The sequence below is a fragment of the Ranitomeya imitator genome, chromosome 2, assembly GCF_032444005.1.
Source record: "Ranitomeya imitator isolate aRanImi1 chromosome 2, aRanImi1.pri, whole genome shotgun sequence".
NCBI lineage: Eukaryota > Metazoa > Chordata > Amphibia > Anura > Dendrobatidae > Ranitomeya > Ranitomeya imitator.
Window position 1 is genome coordinate 301,403,412 of NC_091283.1, and position 20,750 is coordinate 301,424,161.

Consider the following 20,750-nt stretch of genomic DNA (forward strand, 5'->3'; position numbering starts at 1 on the left):
AAGCGGATGCCTCTGCATGCGTTGTTTTAACGCTGCGCCGACCGCAATAAAATGCAACATGTTGCGTTCGACGCAGTTCAGCGCATCGTCAAAACGACACGTGCCTGTGTACCCAATGTTAAAGATAGGGGATGCATGCAGACGTAGGCGGAGCTGAAAGAGGTGCAGCAGTGGGTGGGGCTTAACGGAGGAAGAAGGCTGCCGAACGCTGGTGTGAAACCAGTCTTAGACAGGTAAACCACTTTTGAAACAATGTTCACTTGTACAAGCATTTAACCCCTCAGTGACGGGGCCAATTTTTTAAAATCTGACCAGTGTCACTTTATGTAGTAATAACTCTGGAATGCTTCAACATATTCCATTGATTTTGAGGTTGTTTTTTTTCCTGACATATTAGACTGTATGATAATGGTAAACTTGGGTTAATATGTTTTGCTTTATTTTGTAAAAATATCAGAAATTTTAAAAAATAGAAATTTTCAAATTTTTAATGATTTTCCCTTTAAGGCCGGAGTCACACTAGAGAGGAATACGGACGAGTGCTATGCGAGAAAAAAAAAATTGCATAGCACTCGGACCAATGTTAATCTGTTGGGCAGCTCCCATCACTTTTTTTTTTTTTTTTCACGGCCGTATTATATGTGCGAGTGAAATTGCACTATGCTGCGATTTGCACCGTATATTAGCCGAGAATCCCCAATGAAAGTCTGTTTATGCAAGAAAAACTCATACCACACGGGCCATCAGTGTGACTTGCGAGAAATACGCAACGGTGTCCTTTGAAAGGCTTGCAATTCAGGTGCAGTGTACAGTAAAATCACACAGACAGCTTACAATATTTACAAATAGTTAATTTGTCGGCTTCTGTCAAATCATTGCAGGATAGGAGACATGGTTTACATACAGTAAACCATTGCAGAACGGTTAGATTTATATAGGTCAGTGACTAATACGGTTAGTAGTGTGTGTGTGTGTGTGTGTGTGTGTGTGTGTGTGTGTGTGTGTGTGTAAAATTTGGGACCTGTATGTATTTAATAAAAATGTTTTCACTGAAAAAACTGGCGTGGGCTCCCACAGAGGGAAAGTCAGTGACTGAGGACAGCTATTATAGCCTAGAGAGGGACCATGGCTATTGCCACCCCAGAAAAGGTGCATCTGTAAGATGCGCCAATTCTGGCACTCAGCCTCTGTTCTCACTGCCCTGTTGCGGTGGCATATGGGGTAATAAGGGGTTAATGTCACCTTTGTATTGTAAGGTGACAGTAGGCCAGCTTACTAATGGAGAGGTGTCTGATAGATGCTTCTCCATTACTAACCTGTGGGCTTGATGTTACTTGACAAAATGGTGACATCAACCCCACAAATCTGAGCCCCACTGCTACAGGGCAAGTGGGAAGAGCGAGGCTAAGTACCAGAATTGGCAGATCTATAAGATGCGCCATTTCTGGGATGGGATGGCTGAGAGCTGATGGTTTTTAGCCTCTGCGGCTGCCAATATCCATGGCCTCTTCACAGACTATTAATATCAGCCTACAGCTTTTATAGGGGGACCCCATGTCAATATTTTGTGTCCCACTGTAAAATAGCCAGTAAAGGCTAAGCAAACAGCTGTGAGCTGATATTAATAGCCTGGGAACCTTTATGGTTATTGGCTCCTTTCCAGAATATTAACATCAGCTGTCAGCTTTCCCTCTGCTGGTTATGAAAATTATGCCGTGCTAGATATAGACACTGACATTCACAGCAGCGCGTCCGCCCCGATGCTCTTTTCTGACTCCTTTCTCAGGCCCCCAAAAAAGTGTTAACTAAGTACCCTTTATTTTCCTGCACTGTAGCCGTTCACTTACTACAGGGTATTCAATCATTGTTTCTGTCCCCCCCACACCACACACATAAAGTACGACCACTATCTATATGCCTTTATATACAGCATTCTAGAATGCTGTGTATATATAGTAGGCCCACTGCCTGTATACCCTTATATACAGCATTTTATAAAGCACAACCACTATCTGTATGCCCTTAAGACTTGCCTAGCCCCATACAATGGGCTTTGCTAGTCTTAATCCGGGGCCTTCTCCTCTTCTATCACCGTCCTTCTTTCTTTGAGTCGATGACGCGTCCTATGTCATCCACATGGTATCTTCCATCGTGCTGTGCATCGCACTTCTTTCTGCTCGTTGCAGTACTTTGCTTTGTGCTCGGCAGAGAAGTGTTCCTGCACAGAAGGAACTAAAGGATTATTTAGTCTAGAAAAAAGACGACTGAGGGGCGATCTAATAACCATGTATAAGTATATAAGGGGACAATACAAATATCTCGCTGAGGATCTGTTTATACCAAGGAAGGTGACGGGCACAAGGGGGCATTCTTTGCGTCTGGAGGAGAGAAGGTTTTTCCACCAACATAGAAGAGGATTCTTTACTGTTAGGGCAGTGAGAATCTGGAATTGCTTGCCTGAGGAGGTGGTGATGGCGAACTCAGTCGAGGGGTTCAAGAGAGGCCTGGATGTCTTCCTGGAGCAGAACAATATTGTATCATACAATTATTAGGTTCTGTAGAAGGACGTAGATCTGGGTTTTTATTATGATGGAATATAGGCTGAACTGGATGGACAAATGTCTTTTTTCGGCCTTACTAACTATGTTACTATGTTAGAAGCGTGATGAGGGAGGTTGTGTGGATGATGTAGAACACATCATCCACGGGAAGGACTGTGCCGGATGAAGACCAGTGCCAAACATAACACCGGACCGCCCCGTAGGTGAGTATAAGAAGTTATTTACATTATGCACATTGGCTTAGGGACATACCGTATATACTCGAGTAGAAGCTGACCCCCCCTAATTTTGCCACAAAAAACTAGGAAAACTTAATGACTCAAGTATAAGCCTTAGGGTGGAAAATGCAGCAGCTACTGGTAAATGTCAAAAATAAAAATAGATACCAATAAAAGTAAAATTAATTGAGCCATCAGTAGGTTAAGTGTTTTTGAATATCCATATTGAATGAGGAGCTCCATAAAGTTTATGATGGCCCCATAAGATGCTCCATATTAAAATATGCCCCATATAATGCTGCACAAATGTTAATAATGGCCCCATAAGATGCTTCATAGAAACTTTTGCCCCATACAATGCTGCATAAAGGTTGATGGCCCCATAAGATGCTCCATAGATTTTACTCCATAGATTATGCCCCATGAGATGTTCAACACATTATGCCCCATTTGCTGTTGCTGCGAATAAAATAAAAAAAAAACATACTCGCCTCTCTTCGCTCAGGCCCCCGGCACTTTCCACTGCTGCGCGCTGCTCTGTCTTCCATCCTCTGCACTGACTGTTCAGGCAGAGGGCGGCGCGCACACTAACTACGTCATTGTGCCCTCTGACCTAAACAGTCACAGCCAGAGGACAGAGCGGCCCGCAGCGGTGGAAAGGGGAGAGGTGAATATCGCGCAATGCTCACCTCCCCCGTCATACTCACCTGCTCCCGACGCGGTCCCTGGCAGCTTCCCACTGTCAGATGGTCTCCGGGAGTTGGCAGCGTCTTCCTATGTTCAGCTGTCACGAACAGCTCATTAAAGTAATGAATATGCATCCATATTCATTAATGAGCGGTTCCACGTGACCGTTGAACAAAGGAAGAGCTGCCCGGAGACCATCGGACATGCAGGGACCGCGCCGGGAGCAGGTGAGTATGTGACAGCCGCCCCTCCCCCGCCGACAATGACTTGAGTATAAGCCGAGAGGGTCACTTTCAGCCCAAAAAAGTGGGCTGAAAATCTCGGCTTATACTCGAGTATGTACGGTACAGCACTGTAGAAGGGTGTGTATAAGGGCATATAGGTTCTGGTGGTACTATATATGGGGAAAACCTGGTTACAGGTTCCCTTTAAGAAACCTATGGAACTAGGTAAAAAATAGCATTTTTTGGATGGTGAAAAACATGTAATTTAAATATTGATGAAGGCTGAGCTGCAGGTGGTCTGTGTCTCTTCATAAGTTTAAAGCCGGGGTCACACTAGCGTAGAATACGGACGAGCGCTATGTGAGAAAACATCGCATGGCACTCGGACCAGTGTTAATCTATGGGGCAGATCACATCTGTGATTATTTTTCATGCCGAATCGGCATACGAGAACAATCGCAGCATATATACCTGACAGGGGCCCATACATTCTGATATCACTAATAATATACTTGACAGGAGCCCATACATTCTGATATCATCACTAATATATACCTGACAGGGGCCCGTACATTCTGATATCATCACTAATATATACCTGACAGGGGCCCATACATTCTGATATCATCAGTAATATATACCTGACAGGGGCCCATACATTCTGATATCATCACTAATATATACCTGACAGGGGCCCATACATTCTGATATCAGTAATATATACCTGACAGGAGCCCATACATTCTGATATCATCACTAATATACACCTGACAGGGGCCCGTACATTCTGATATCATCAATAATATATACCTGACAGGAGCCCATACATTCTGATATCATCACTAATATATACCTGACAGGGGCCCGTACATTCTGATATCATCAGTAATATATACCTGACAGGGGCCCATACATTCTGATATCATCACTAATATATACCTGACAGGGGCCCATACATTCTGATATCAGTAATATACACCTGACAGGGGCCCGTACATTCTGATATCAATAATAATATATACCTGACAGGAGCCCATACATTCTGATATCAGTAATATATACCTGACAGGGGCCCATACATTCTGATATCATCACTAATATATACCTGACAGGAGCCCATACATTCTGATATCAGTAATATATACCTGACAGGGGCCCATACATTCTGATATCATCACTAATATATACCTGACAGGGGCCCGTACATTCTGATATCATCAGTAATATATACCTGACAGGGGCCCATACATTCTGATATCATCACTAATATATACCTGACAGGAGCCCATACATTCTGATATCATCAATAATATATACCTGACAGGAGTCCGTACATTCTGATATCATCAGTAATATATACCTGACAGGGGCCCATACATTCTGACATCAATAATATACACGTGACAGGAGCCCGTACAGTCTATATCTACAATAATATATACCTGACAGGAGTCCGTACAGTCTGTATCTACAATAATATATACCTGACAGGAGTCCGTACAGTCTGTATCTACAATAATATATACCTGACAGAAGTCCGTACATTCTGATATCATCAGTAATATATACCTGACAGGGGCCCATACATTCTGATATCATCACTAATATATACCTGACAGGGGCCCGTACATTCTGATATCATCAGTAATATATACCTGACAGGGGCCCATACATTCTGATATCATCACTAATATATACCTGACAGGAGCCCATACATTCTGATATCATCACTAATATATACCTGACAGGGGCCCATACATTCTGATACCATCATTAATATATACCTGACGGGCCCATACATTCTGATACCATCACTAATATATACCTGACAGGGGCCCATACATTCTGATATCAATAATATATACCTGATAGGGGCCCATACATTCTGACATCAATAATATACACCTGACAGGAGCCCGTACAGTCTGTATCTACAATAATATATACCTGACAGGAGCCCGTACAGTCTGTATCTACAATAATATATACCTGACAGGAGCCCGTACAGTCTGTATCTACCATACTATAGACCTGACAGGAGCCCGTACAGTCTGTATCTACAATAATATACACCTGACAGGAGCCCGTACAGTCTGTATCTACCATACTATATACCTGACAGGGGCCCGTACAGTCTGTATCTACCATAATATATACCTGACAGGAGCCCGTACAGTCTGTATCTACAATAATATATACCTGACAGGAGCCCATACAGTCTGTATCTACAATAATATATACCTGACAGGAGCCCGTACAGTCTGTATCTACAATAATATATACCTGACAGGAGCCCGTACAGTCTGTATCTACCATACTATATACCTGACAGGAGCCCGTACAGTCTGTATCTACAATAATATACACCTGACAGGAGCCCGTACAGTCTGTATCTACCATACTATATACCTGACAGGGGCCCGTACAGTTTAGTGTCTTCACCAGTGAGCTGACTAGACTGTATGGGCTGCAGTCAGGACCTGGCAGGAGCCCATATATTCTACTGGTTTTAATAATTTATACCTTGAAGGAGCACATACATTCTAGTGTCATGTATGGGCTGCAGTCAGGGCCAGGCAGCAGCCCATAAAGTCTGCTATCTTCAAGAATATATACCTGACTGCAGCCCATACACTCTAGCATCTTCACAGTGAGCCGGCTACACTGTATGGGCTGAAGTCAGGTGACCTGGAAAGAGCCCATACACTCTAGGCTCAACCCATGAGGAAGCTGTGGATGTCATGGCGGGATTTCGTGCAGGATTTGGATTTTGAGTGTTTTGAGCAGGATTTGCCTCTTCCTCCATAGAACAGAGCAGACAGGAGGAAGCTGTGGATGTCATGGCGGGATTTCGAGGATTTTGGGTCGTTCTCCATAGTCACAGATCAGGTAAGTGGGAGTCTGCCTGGGGAGAAAGGGGTGATGTTGCTTGCATGGGGCTGCATGTGCATGCTGGACGGGGGGTCTGCCTGGGGAGAAAGGGGTGATGCTTGCATGGGGCTGCATGTGCATGCTGAACGGGGGTCTGCCTGGAGAGAAGGGGGTGATGCTTGTGTGGGGCTGCATGTGCACGCTGGAGGGGGGGGTCTGCCTGGGGAGAAGGGGTGGCGATGCTTGCATGGGGGTGCATGTGCATGCTGGAGGGGGCTTGCATGGGGCTGCATGTGCATGCTGGAGGGGGGCTTGCATGGGGCTGCATGTGCATGCTGGAGGGGGGCTTGCATGGGGCTGCATGTGCATGCTGGAGGGGGGCTGTCTCTGGAGAAGGGGGTGATGTTTGCATGGGGCTGCATGTGCATGCTGGACGGGGGGTCTGCCTGGGGAGAAAGGGGTGATGTTGCATGGGGCTGCATGTGTGTGGGACTGCATGTGCATGCTGGACGGGGGTCTGCCTGGGGAGAAGGGGGTAATGTTGCTTGCATGGGGCTGCATGTGTATAGTGGAGGGGGGGTCTGCCTGGAGAGAAAGGGGTGATACTTGCATGGGGCTGCATGTGCACACTGGATGGGGGTCTGCCTGGGGAGAAGGGGTTTTGATGCTTGCATGGGGCTTCATGTGTATAGTGGAGGGGGGGGGTCTGCCTGGAGAGAAGGGGGTAATACTTGCATGGGGCTGCATGTGCACGCTGGATGGGGGTCTGCCTGGGGAGAAGGGGTGGTGATGCTTGCATGGGGCTGCATGTGCATGCTGGATGGGGCTGCATGCGCATGCTGGAGGGGGGCTTGCATGGAGCTGCATGTGCATGCTGGAGGGGGTCTGTCTGGGGAGGAGGGGGTGATGTTTGCATGGGGCTGCATGTGCATGCTGGAAGGGGGGGGTCTGCCAGGGGAGATGGTGCTTGCATGGGACTGTGTGCTGGTGGTCTGCCTGGGGAAGCTGGTGATGCTTGCATGGCACTGCGTGCTGATGGTCTGCCTGGAGAAGGGGGTACATTGCTTGCGTGGGACTGCGTGCTGGGGGCGCTACCTAGGGAAGGTGGTGACATTGCTTGCGTGGGACTGCGTGCTGGGGGTCTGCCTGGGGAAGGGGGTGATGCTTGCGTGAGACTGCATGCTGGGGGTCTGCCTGGGGGAAGGGGTGATGCTTGCGTGGGACTGCGTGCTGGGGGTCTGCCTGGGGAAGGGGGTGATGCTTGCGTGAGACTGCGTGCTGGGGGTCTGCCTGGCGAAAGGGGTGATGCTTGCGTGGGACTGCACACTGGAGGGGCCTGCCTGGGGACGGGGGTGATGCTTGCGTGGGACTGCACGCTGGAGGGGCCTGCCTGGGGACGGGGGTGATGCTTGCATGGGACTGCACGCTGGAGGGGCCTGCCTGGGGAAGGGGTGACGTTGCTTGCCTGGGACTGCGTGCTGGAGGGGCCTGCCTGGGGAAGGGTGACTGCATGCTGGGGGTCTCTGTTAAAAGGGGGTCATGTTCCTTGCGAGCGGGGCTGTGTGTCTGTTGGGAAGGGGGGCTGCGTGCTGGGCGTCTCTGGGGAAGAGAGGCTGTGTGCTGGAGTCTCTGTTGGGAAGGGGTCATGTTGCATGCATGGGGGATCTGTGTGCAGGGGGGTCTACTGCTGAGTGGGGCTGATGTTATTTGCATGGGTCTGCATGGTGTGGGGGGGCTGTTGTCACGTACTGTGCAGGTCAGTGTGTGATGTCACTTGCGGTGGGGGGTGTGTAGGGAAGAATAGTGTGAGCGGGCGAACAGGGGAGGGGATGAATGATGATGGAGATCTGAGGGATTGATATTACTTAACATGAGAATCTCTGCCTGATGGTGAGTCGGTCCTGTTGTGTGTTTTGTTTTTTTTTTGTTTTGTTTTTTACATAAAACTTTCTTATTAATATTATTGGGCGCACATGACGTCAGGTTGATGACTGACCTATGACCTCTGGGAGCAAAACTGCGTGATAATGTCTCCAGATCCCGGGCTTTATTCTCTCCTCGCACGCTATTCTGTTCAGTATTAGCCTGGTGGCCACTGGTGTCAGCCACTACTTGAGTTTTCTGCATGATTTTTTCTGTTTTATTCTAGGTATTGTGGCTTTACCCCATCCTGTGTCCTCCAGAGCAGTGACCTCCCTGCAGATGTCATTTCATCACTGGACTTCTCTTCACCAAGTGGAATGCTTGTGCCCCCACAATCCATGTGAGGACCCAAAGTGATGACACTGTGGGTGTCTGATAATGTCGGGTCCCTCCGCCTCCCCGGCCCCGTCGGGTCCCTCCGCCTCCCCGGCCCCGTCGGGTCCCTCCGCCTCCCCGGCCCCGTCGGGTCCCTCCGCCTCCCCGGCCCCGTCGGCCCTTGATTTTGGGGGTGACAGGTTCCTTTTAAGCACCACAATACAATTTTTGCAGCTAAAGCACAGGGGATTTTGGTACAAAATGTGTTTTGCTTTTTTGTCATTAATCTGTCTTTAATGTTTAATTTATTGTTTTGATTTCTTAATCTCTTTATTATTCATTTGTATGTATGCATATATTTATATATCTCTTCTTTATTTCTAACTATTTGACTTGTAATAAACTTGTTTGACAGCTATGAGTTGAGTTTTCATTTCTATAATTCTTAAGCGCTGGGTGGTATTAGTGGAGGGTAAGGAGTTGGATCTGTATCAGGCTGAGTTACACATTGCAGGTTATTGGGGAAACGATCTGTAGGGACGTCCTCACCAGTAGACCGGACCCGCACTTCCATGTAGCCCATACAGCCGGACTAGCTGTATGTTGTTTTTTTTAAGTCCATAATTGTTTTTTCTTTAACAGACATAAGCTGGTTTTCTATGAGGGTTTCACTGCTGCTGCCACCACTGATGGGACTGGCTGTGACATTTTCTAGAAGAATAATGTATCTCTGGAATGTTAGGCAATATTCACATTTTAATTTTTTTGTACTAATGGTTTACAAAATTCTGACGACCTGTGACACAGCTGGAATGAATATGTCGCATGTATTTGTCTTGCTCTATCAATTAAGGAATGTTCCCCTCAGACCTCCTGGAGACTTCTCAACCCTGGATCAGACCTAAATCACAGGACAATAAAACCTCACCCTCCTCATCTATGAGCTGCCCCAATATTTATGGCCACAACTGTTTCCCGCTCCCATATTGATAGTTCTGCATCACTTGTCTTATTTATGGCCAGTTCTGTATAATATGTGACTCTTCACATTTTATCTCGCTTTTGTTAGCATAAAAATCATATGAGGGCAATCCTGTAAATGTCGGCTGCCCTCAGAGCAATGTTCTTCTATCAGGCCGGGCAGATCTGTATTCAGCTGCAATGTGACTGAGATCAGATGGGTGTGAGCAGAAAACATAGGATGCCGTACGGCCCATCAGTGCGACATTTATAAAGATACAATTCTGTAATATGGAAAACTTGAAATGGTCCTGTAAGATTAATAAAAACTGGGCTAGTACACCAATGAGAAGTGGGAACAAATCGTGGATCCGTTCTGGATGAGAGTGGGAGCGCTTTCTGTATCCACTGCTGTAAGCCTCCTCCTATACTGAGCCTGATAAAGACCAGAGGAGACTCCCAAGACGCTGGCTGCAATCATTGTTACACTTCTCCTTTAAAAGGATATCAACCACTAATGATTCTCAAATTTTAAAATTTAATTATTTTTTTTTAATAGAAAAATTTAGACAATTACCATATACTGTTTATTTACCACCCTTGTGCAGCATGCTGTAATAACCTGATGCACGCTGCCAGTAATGAAGCATGGTTCAGAGTGCCCTAATTCAGCCTCTTCTCTACTGGGAATTATTGTTGGGGGAGTAACATGAGGAGAGCATCAAATGAAGGTTGTGATGGAGGTGACATAGTTGATCTGGCCCGTTACGTGTCTACATGAAACACGTTCCTCTGGTGCATACAGTCCACGGGATGTTGTGCACCATATCCTAGGCACGAGCACCGCTGGATGGATAGTGAGGCAAGAACATGTGCAGACGGTGTTTGATTGGATGGCTGAGAGCGCCTCTAGTTCTTTCCAATGGGTCCACTGCTGAAAGCGCAGTTTTCACCTGAGGACCGTGGGCATCTTTCTACCACCTCACCCCCTTGCAAATCGGCCAGGCAGTATCAGTCCAAAGTCATGATGCAGTCTCTTCTGATTTTTTTTTTTTTTTTTTTTTTTTTACATTTTCTTAACCTGAGCACCACCTGCATCTGAGTTCTAAGTACGAGCTGCAGTAGAGTAGACACCTTAAAAAACATGACAGATGTGAGCTTTCCTCCTGCTCCCTCTTCTGCTGCGGTCTTGACCTCTTCATCCAGCTCACGAACAACAGCCTACCCGCAAAGACAGGATGTGACAGCACCACCACCAGCAGTGTCACCAAGCATCTCCACCCTGTCCCATGGAAGTGTTCATCTCTCCATCACCCAAACCCCATAAAGAGGAAATACCCCACTACCCGCCCACAGGCCCTGGTCCTGAATAACAGCATTTACCAATTCCTGGCCTTTGAAACACTGCCATTCCAGCTGATGGAGAAAAAACATTTTAAAAAAATGATGGTGGTGGCTGTTGCGAAGTACGTGGTTCTCATCCACCACTAATGTTTCAAGTTGGCCATCCCTGCCCAGCACACGTTGCAGCCAAAATCAGGTGTGCACTGTGCAACGCCATCAGTGGCAAGGTCCAGATAACTACCGATACGTGGACCAGTAAGTATGGGCAGGGACATTACATCTCCCTATCTGCACACTGGGTAAATGTGGCAGCTGGGACAGAGGAGGAAGGCGTTCTAGCGCATGTCCTACATCTATTGTTGGACATTGCTCTGCCCATGTGGCCTACTCCACTTACTCCATCACCTAGCAGTAAGACTAGCACCTGCAACTTCAACACAGCCAGGGGGAAAAGACAGTAGGCTGTTCTCAAACTCATCATTTTGGGGGACAAGTTCCATACTGCGCAAGAGCTGTGGACAAGGAATAAACGAGACTGATGAGTGGTTGGTGCTGCTGGACCTAAATCCAGACCTGGTGGTGTGCAATAACGGGCGAAATCTGGTAGCAGCTCTAGGCCTAGCTGGTTTGACCACATCCCTTGCCTGGCACATGTGTCAAGTTTAGTGGTGCAAATCTTTCTTAAAAATTACCCATATGTGAGAGGTCATCTGTGCACGATTATGGCGTTCACACCCTGCAGCTGCTCGACGGTCTGCGCTGCAGCTTCACTTCTACCTTCTCGATCAGCGCCTCATATGCGACATATCAACAAGGTGGAACTCAAAAGTTGAATACGCTGTAGAGGCTGTGCGAGCAGAAGCAATACTGGAGTTCCAGCTGCAGCACGCACGGGCGAGTAGCTTTGTGGAACAACACTTCACCATGTCGTGAACACAACAGGGTGGCACTCAAAGTAGCTCACGGGCATCACTGGAGCATGGCAGGAAGGACATAGACCATACACCTCCCACAGACGACAGTTTGTCTTTGCCTCTGGGCAGCCTGGCATGAATTATTATTATATAGCATAATTAATTCCATGGTGCTGTACATGAGAAAGGGGTTACATACAGGGTTATAGATATCATTTACAGTGAACAAATTTACAATGACAGACGGGTACAGAGGGGAGAGGACCCTGTCCTTGCGGATTTATGTTCTATGGGATAATGGGGAAGAGACAGAAGGTCGGGGTGCAGCAGCTTTGGTGGTGGCTGCAGGCTGTAGGCTTTCCTGAAGAGATGGGTTTTCAGGTTCTGTCTGAAGGATCCGAGGGTGGTGGCACTGGTGGCTAATCAGAAGTGTTGAGGTGTTGAATTCCAGAGGATGGGGGATATTGGGGAGAAATCTTGGAGGCAGTTGTGTGAGGAATGAATAAGTGTGGAGGAGAGTAGGAGGTCTTGGGAGGATCGAAGATTACGTGAGGGAAGATATTGGGAGAATAGTTCAGAGATATAGGGAGGGGGCAGGTTGTGGATGGCTTTGTAGATCAGTGTTAGTAGTTTGAACTGGATTCGTTGGGGAATTGGGAGCCAGTGGAGGGATTTGCAGAGGGGAGGAGAGAGGTGGATTAGCCGGGCAGCAGAGTTGAGGACAGACTGGAGTGGTGCAAGAGAGTTAGCAGGGAGGCCACAGAGGAGGGTGTTGCAGTAGTCGAGGCGAGAGATGATGAGGGCATGCACAAGCGTTTTAGTAGATTGAGGGCAGAGGAAGGGACGGATTCTGGCAATATGTTTGAGTTGGAGGCGACAGGAGGTGGCAAGAGTTTGGACATGCGGTTTGATGGACAGAGCAGAGTCGAGAGTTAGGCCGGCGTCACACTAGCGAGTTTTACGGATGTATGAGAGGTGTAGAAAATACGGATTGCACACGGTACAATGATTCTCTATGGCCCAGCTCCTATCTGCCGTATTTTATAGATCCGTATTATACGGTATTTTACGGCCGTAGAAAATCGCAACATGCTGCGTTTGTCAGCGTATTGCGCAAAAAAAAAATCGCCAATGAAAGTCTATGGGGGCGAGAAAAATACGGATTACACACGGACAAACAGTGTGACTTGCGAGAAATACGCAGCGGTGTTCTATAGAAAAGCCGGCAATTCAGTGCGGTGTACAGTTAAATCACACTGACAGGTTAGAATAGAATAGCTAAAATAAATGTCTATACATAGTATAGGGATATATATATATATATATATATATATATGTGTCAGTGAGACACAAACACACACATACAGGTCCTTCTCAAAAAATTAGCATATAGTGTTAAATTTCATTATTTACCATAATGTAATGATTACAATTAAACTTTCATATATTATAGATTCATTATCCACCAACTGAAATTTGTCAGGTCTTTTATTGTTTTAATACTGATGATTTTGGCATACAACTCCTGATAACCCAAAAAACCTGTCTCAATAAATTAGCATATCAAGAAAAGGTTCTCTAAACGACCTATTACCCTAATCTTCTGAATCAACTAATTAACTCTAAACACATGCAAAAGATACCTGAGGCTTTTATAAACTCCCTGCCTGGTTCATTACTCAAAACCCCCATCATGGGTAAGGGTACGACGGCACGATTCGTGACGTTCGAGCGATATAGTTACGATATCGCAGTGTGTGACACGCTCCTGCGATCAGGGACCCCGCTGTGAATCGTACGTCGTAGCACATCGTTTGAAACTTTCTTTCGTCGTCTAGTGTCCCGCTGTGGCGGCATGATCGCATGGTGTAACAAAGGTGTGCACGATATTGTATACGATGTAAAGGGCGGAGGAGCTGGCTACGTAGGAGCGCAAAATTCTCCACCTCCCGTGTGCTGATTGGGCGGTACAATACTGTGCGCTCATTCGACAGACAAAGGACTATTGTTCCAAGCGGATAAAACCGGAGCTGTCGAGCGCTCTATTCATTTCTCTCTGTAGCACGTGCTGGATACAGAACTCCTAAATTCGCTGGATTCCCTGTACTTTTATAACTACTATAACTACAGACTTTTACCGCAAAAGGTATGCATAACGCTACAGCGTAGCAGATGTTGCGCTTCAACGGGGATAAACGCTGGAGCGTGGTCGATTGTTCCTTTATGGAGAGTAGGGTAGGGTAGGCCAGAGAACCTCAGGTACACAGCTGTAGCGTGGCCCAATTAATTAATCCTTTTACAGATCGAGATGGTTGACTGCCCCATTTAATGCCAGTAGTAACATATATAGTTATTAGATCAATGGTCAAAACATTGTTTTGTAAGCACGTGTATTTATTGTACATTTGTTTTATTTTTAGGAACTATGCTCACTTCCGATGAGAGTTCTGTTGTTGCTGCTGCCCTGGTGTTTGAGGCAGCACGTCTCCAAGAGGAGAGACGTCCTAAACGAAAACGTCGCATGTGGACCCGGAGCTGGCTGCAGAAAAGATCCACATTGTCACACATGGGTCTCATAAGAGAGTTACGTGACAATAACCCTCATGATTTCCGAAACTACCTTCGGATGTCAGAGGAATCCTTCCAAATAATACTGTCTGCTGTTACGCCACTCATACAAAGGCGTGATACGCCGATGCGTGCAGCCGTGCCCGTGGATGAAAGGTTGGCGGTGACACTGCGGTTCCTGGCAACAGGAAGGTCTCTTCAGGATTTGCAGTTTTCCGCAGCTGTTTCCAGACCTTTCCTGAGCGTTGTGATTCCGGAGACATGCGAGGCCATTGTGCACAGCTTAAGGCATTATATGGAGGTACTACTATATTATTTTGGCTGTTGTGTTATGTCGATATATTATACTAGCTATTTAACCCATTCCACGCCCTGGTTGCGCGCATTTCTATTGGTATATGTTCTACATCCTATCATGTGCTGCTCCCATCCTGCGCCCCCATTCTGACATGTGCTGCTGCGATCCTGCGCCATCCTGCGCCTCCATTCTGACATGTGCTGCTCCCATTTTGCGGCTCCATTCTGACATGTGCTGCTCCAATCCTGCGCCACCCTTCTTTTATTTGCTGCTCCCAACGTAATTTAATAGGTTATATTATTTTGATATATTGTTTTGCACCCCCTCTCAGTCAGTGAAGCCGTCTGATAAAATGGCTGCCTGCATATTCTGGATTGTTGACTATAACTTTGTTATACTAATCAAAACTGTGCGTCAATCACTCTAGAATGTCCACATGAGAGTGTATGTGCACAACAATATATTTGACCTAATTTGTACATGTTTCCTTCTCATCTTGCAGTTTCCCAAGACGGCGGAGGACTGGAAGAAGATTGCTTCCGATTTTGATCAGCTGTGGCAGTTTCCAAACTGCGGTGGTGCATTAGATGGAAAGCATGTGCGCATCACGCAACCAGCCAACTCTGGATCCTTTTTTTTCAACTACAAAGGATATTTCAGTGTGATCCTCATGGCCCTTGTCAATGCGAACTATGAGTTCGTCGATGTGGATGTTGGCATGAATGGTCGAGTCTCCGACGGTGGAGTTTTTGAACACACTTCATTTGGGGAAAGCTTAAGGAACAATCAACTGCAGTTGCCAGTAAATGAAGACACAAAAGCAAACCTCAATTTTGTTTTCATCGCAGACGAAGCTTTCCCTCTTCATCCACATTTGCTGAAGCCATTTGCACAGAGAACACTCACACCGGAGCGCCGAATCTATAATTACCGGTTGTCGAGGGCCCGTCGTGTGGTTGAAAATGCCTTTGGGATTATGGCTAATCGGTTTAGAGTGTTCCACACAGCTATCAACTTGAAGCTGCCGTCTATAGACTTTGTGGTTTTGGCATGCTGTGTGCTCCATAATTTCCTGAGACATCATGATACGAGCTCCTATTCTCCTCCTTCGTTTATTGATGCAGTGGACCCAAGAACCGGAGATATTGTGCCCGGGGAATGGCGTACACAACCTGATAATTTAACAGCTCTTCAAGCACTTGGATCTGGCAGACAGGCAGACGATGCAAGGGACTGTCGAGAAAAATACTGTCAGTACTTTAATGGTTCTGGAGCTGTACCCTGGCAGGATCGCGCCGTATAAAAAAAATATTTCTTTTTGTTTTGCTGTTTACTCAACAATATGTATGTTATGCTTTCGTGTCCACAATGTAAATTTGCGAGTAGGTCACTGTCTTTTCTGTAATAAAATTAAATTGTATTTATTTCTCCCGTTATTGTTGATTGTTCATTTTAGATACTACGTTATAGCGGTCGGTCTATATTGCATTCCAAAGTCAAATGTTGACTTCCTTCCATTCCAAGCTCTGCCATGCACACAAACAAAGACTAGCGACCTGACAGATGTCAAGAAGGCCATCATTGACACCCTCAAGCAAGAGGGTAAGACCCAGAAAGAAATTTCTCAACAAATAGGCTGTTCCCAGAGTGCTGTATCAAGGCACCTCAATGGTAAGTCTGTTGGAAGGAAACAATGTGGCAGAAAACGCTGTACAACGAGAAGAGGAGACCGGACCCTGAGGAAGATTGTGGAGAAGGACCGATTCCAGACCTTGGGGAACCTGAGGAAGCAGTGGACTGAGTCTGGTGTGGAAACATCCAGAGCCACCGTGCACAGGCGTGTGCAGGAAATGGGCTACAGGTGCCGCATTCCCCAGGTAAAGCCACTTTTGAACCATAAACAGCGGCAGAGGCGCCTGACCTGGGCTACAGAGAAGCAGCACTGGACTGTTGCTAAGTGGTACCAAGTACTTTTTTCTGATGAAAGCAAATTTTGCATGTCATTCGGAAATCAAGGTGCCAGAGTCTGGAGGAAGACTGGGGAGAAGGAAATGCCAAAATGCCTGAAGTCCAGTGTCAAGTACCCACAGTCAGTGATGGTGTGGGGTGCCATGTCAGCTGCTGGTGTTGGTCCACTGTGTTTCATCAAGGGCAGGGTCAATGCAGCTAGCTATCAGGAGATTTTGGAGCACTTCATGCTTCCATCGGCTGAAATGCTTTATGGAGATGAAGATTTCATTTTTCAGCACGACCTGGCACCTGCTCACAGTGCCAAAACCACTGGTAAATGGTTTACTGACCATGGTATTACTGTGCTCAATTGGCCTGCCAACTCTCCTGACCTGAACCCCATAGAGAATCTGTGGGATATTGTGAAGAGAAAGTTGAGAGACGCAAGACCCAACACTCTGGATGAGCTTAAGACCGCTATTGAAGCATCCTGGGCCTCCATAACATCTCAGCAGTGTCACAGGCTGATTGCCTCCATGCCACGCCGCATTGAAGCAGTCATTTCTGCCAAAGGATTCCCGACCAAGTATTGAGTGCATAACTGAACATTATTATTTGATGGTTTTTTTGTTTGTTATTAAAAAACACTTTTATTTGATTGGATGGGTGAAATATGCTTATTTATTGAGACAGGTTTTTTGAGTTATCAGGAGTTGTATGCCAAAATCATCAGTATTAAAACAATAAAAGACCTGACAAATTTCAGTTGGTGGATAATGAATCTATAATATATGAAAGTTTAATTGTAATCATTACATTATGGTAAATAATGAAATTTAACAGTATATGCTAATTTTTTGAGAAGGACCTGTGTATATATATATATATATATATATATATATATATATATATATATATTAATATTCCATGCAGCGCTAGATAGCAGAAAAGCCGGTAATTCAATTGCCGGATTTTCCTATCTTCTTCCCAACCCGACATGATATAAGACATGGTTACATACAGTAAACCATCTCATATCTCTTCTTTTATTACATATTCCTCTTTAGTAATGTAAGAAGTGTCTTGGTGTACAATTTGGGGGCTCTGTCTATTAAATTAAAGGGAACCTGTCACCTGAATTTGGCGGGACTGGTTTTGGGTCATATGGGCGGAGTTTTCGGGTGTTTGATTCACCCTTTCCTTACCCGCTGGCTGCATGCTGGCTGCAATATTGGATTGAAGTTCATTCTCTATCCTCTATAGTACACGCCTGCACAAGGCAAGATTGCTTTGCGCAGGCGTGTACTATGGAGGACAGAGAATGAACTTCAATCCAATATTGCAGCCAGCATGCAGCCAGCGGGTAAGGAAAGGGTGAATCAAACACCCGAAAACTCCGCCCATATGACCGAAAACCAGTCCCGCCAAATTCAGGTGACAGAGTCCCTTTAAAGGGTAAAATCGCGGAAAACATTGTTGTGGGCTCCCACGCAATTTTCTCCGCCAGAGTGGGAAAGCCAGTGACTGAGGGCAGATATTAATAGCCTGGAGAGGGACCATGGTTATTGCCCCCCCCCCCAGCTAAAAACATCTGCCCCCAGCCACCCCAGAAAAGGCACATCTGGAAGATGCACCTATTATGGCATGTAGCCTCTCTCTTCCCACTCCCGTGTAGCGGTGGGATATGGGGTAATGAAGGGTTAATGTCACCTTGCTATTGTAAGGTGACATTAAGCCAGATTAATAATGGAGAGGCGTCAATTATGACACCTATCCATTATTAATCCAATAGTACGAAATGGTTAATAAAACACACACACATTATTACAAAGAATTTTAATGAAATAAAGACACAGGTTGTTTTAGTATTTTATTATACTCTTAATCCACCTGAAGACACTTGTCACCTGAAACAAAGTTAAACAAAACAAACAACAATATTCCATACCTTCCGTCGTTCAGTTTTGTCCCACGCTTTAAATCCATCTGAAGGGGTTAAATCATTTTACACCCAGGAGCTCTGCTAATGCAGCTGTGCTCGTGGCTGTAAAAACCCGGGGAATGAATGGAATGTAGGGGAATGACCTGTAGTTACCTCGAGTCGCGGTGATGCGCCCTCTGCTGGATGTCCTCATATGAACTCGAGCCTGGGAACTTTTCAGAATATTTTCCCATCCGCGAGGCAGCGGATTTCAGGTGTGGGAGAGAGCGTGATGCCGCTTACCATAATAGATAGATCAGGTAGGGGGGATACGCGAGATGGAGGAAAGATGATGAGTTCGGTATTGTCTACATTGAGTTTTAGGAAGCGAGAGGTGAAGAAGGAGGATATGGCTGATAGACACTTCTGCTGGTTGCCCTCATATGACCTCGAGCGTGGGAACTTTTCAGAATATTTTCCCAGCCTCGAGGTTTTATGAGGACAACCAGCAGAGGGCGCATCACCGCGAATGAAGGTAACTACAGGTCATTGACCTACTTTCCATTCATTCGCTGGGGTTTTACAGGCAGGAGCACAGCTGCATTATAGCAGAGCTCCTGCCTGTAAAATATTTTAACCCCTTCAGATGGATTTACATCGTGGGACGTGACAGATCATCGGAAGGTATGAGATATTGTTGTTTTTTTATTTTTCCTTTGTTACAGAGCGAGGGTCTTCAGGTGGATTACCAGGATAATAAAATATTCCAACAACCTGTGTTTGTATTTCATTAAAAGACTTTGTAATAATGTGTGTGTTTTTTAACCATTTCATACAATTGGATTAATAATGGATAGGTGTCATAATTGACGCCTCTCCATTATTAATCTGGCTTAATGTCACCTTACAATAGCAAGGTGACATTAACCCTTCATTACCCCATATCCCACTGCTACACGGGAATGGGAAGAGAGTGGCCAAGTGCCAGAATAGGCGCATCTTCCAGATGTGCCTTTTCTGGGGGCAGATGTTTTTAGCCAGGGGGGCCAATAACCATGGACCCTCTCCAGGCTATTAATATCCTGCGTCCCCATCCTGTCATGCGCTGCTCCATCCTGCGCCCCCATTCTGACATGGGCTGCTCCCATCCTGCCACACTCAGCTCTGCTACATCTGCCACACTCTGCTCTACTACTTCTGCCACACTCTGCTCTGCTACATCTGCCACACTCAGCTCTGCTACATCTGCCACATTCTGCTCTGCTACGTTTGCCACACCCTGCCTGCTACATCTGCCACACTCTGCTCTGACCCGCTCGGCCCCGCTGCCTCTGACCCGCTCGGCCCCGCTGCCTCTGACCCGCTCGGCGCCGAGTGCTGGGGGGCCTGAGCAGGCGGGGACACCGGCGCGCTGTGGGGGTCAGGTGCTGGTATCGCCGCCAGCTCAGGCCCCCCAGCACTTACAATATTCACCTGTCCTCCGTTCCACCGCTGCGCGCCGCCATCTTCCCGGTCCTCTGGCTGTGACTGTTCAGTCAGAGGGCGGCGCCGGTGCGCATTAAGCGCGTCATCGTGCCCTCTGAACTGAAGATCACAGGCCGAGGACCGGGAAGATGGTGGCGCGCAGCTGAATATAGCCGATACTCACCCTCCTGGCGGTCCGACTCTCCGGTGGAGATCGCGGTGTGCGTTCAGTGTTAACGCATACCGCGATCTCCCGGGAGCGTCACTCTGTGAGGCCCAGACTGCGCCGGCGCTTGCGCTTGCGCAGTCTATATAGGCTTCGGACAGAGTGACGCTCCCAGCATTATATTATAGATATATATATATATATATAGACAGTATATATGTTGTTACGATTTTTTGAGCACATGGATCCATTGTATGTCCATATGTCGGTTTTGCAAGCCTGCGAGAAAATCTCGCAGTACGGATGCCATACGGATTACATACGGAGGATGCCATGCGCAAAATACGCTGACACACCCTGCCTACG

At 46.5% G+C, this 20,750-nt stretch overlaps 1 protein-coding gene and 1 long non-coding RNA gene across 2 annotated transcripts; both read left to right on the forward strand.

Moving 5' to 3' along the window:
- The first annotated feature begins 6,425 nt into the window (after positions 1–6,425).
- On the forward strand, positions 6,426–9,217 carry LOC138667401 (uncharacterized). Its single transcript, XR_011318743.1, has 2 exons — positions 6,426–6,579; positions 8,711–9,217. It is a non-coding gene; the product is annotated as an uncharacterized lncRNA (long non-coding RNA).
- Positions 9,218–13,770: 4,553 nt separating this feature from the next.
- LOC138667402 (uncharacterized) lies at positions 13,771–16,319 on the forward strand. Its single transcript, XM_069755623.1, has 2 exons — positions 13,771–14,886; positions 15,386–16,319. Exons 1-2 carry the CDS (start codon positions 14,443–14,445, stop codon positions 16,184–16,186), a joined length of 1,245 nt encoding a protein of 414 aa, XP_069611724.1. The 5' UTR covers positions 13,771–14,442; the 3' UTR covers positions 16,187–16,319.
- The last annotated feature ends 4,431 nt before the right edge of the window (positions 16,320–20,750 follow it).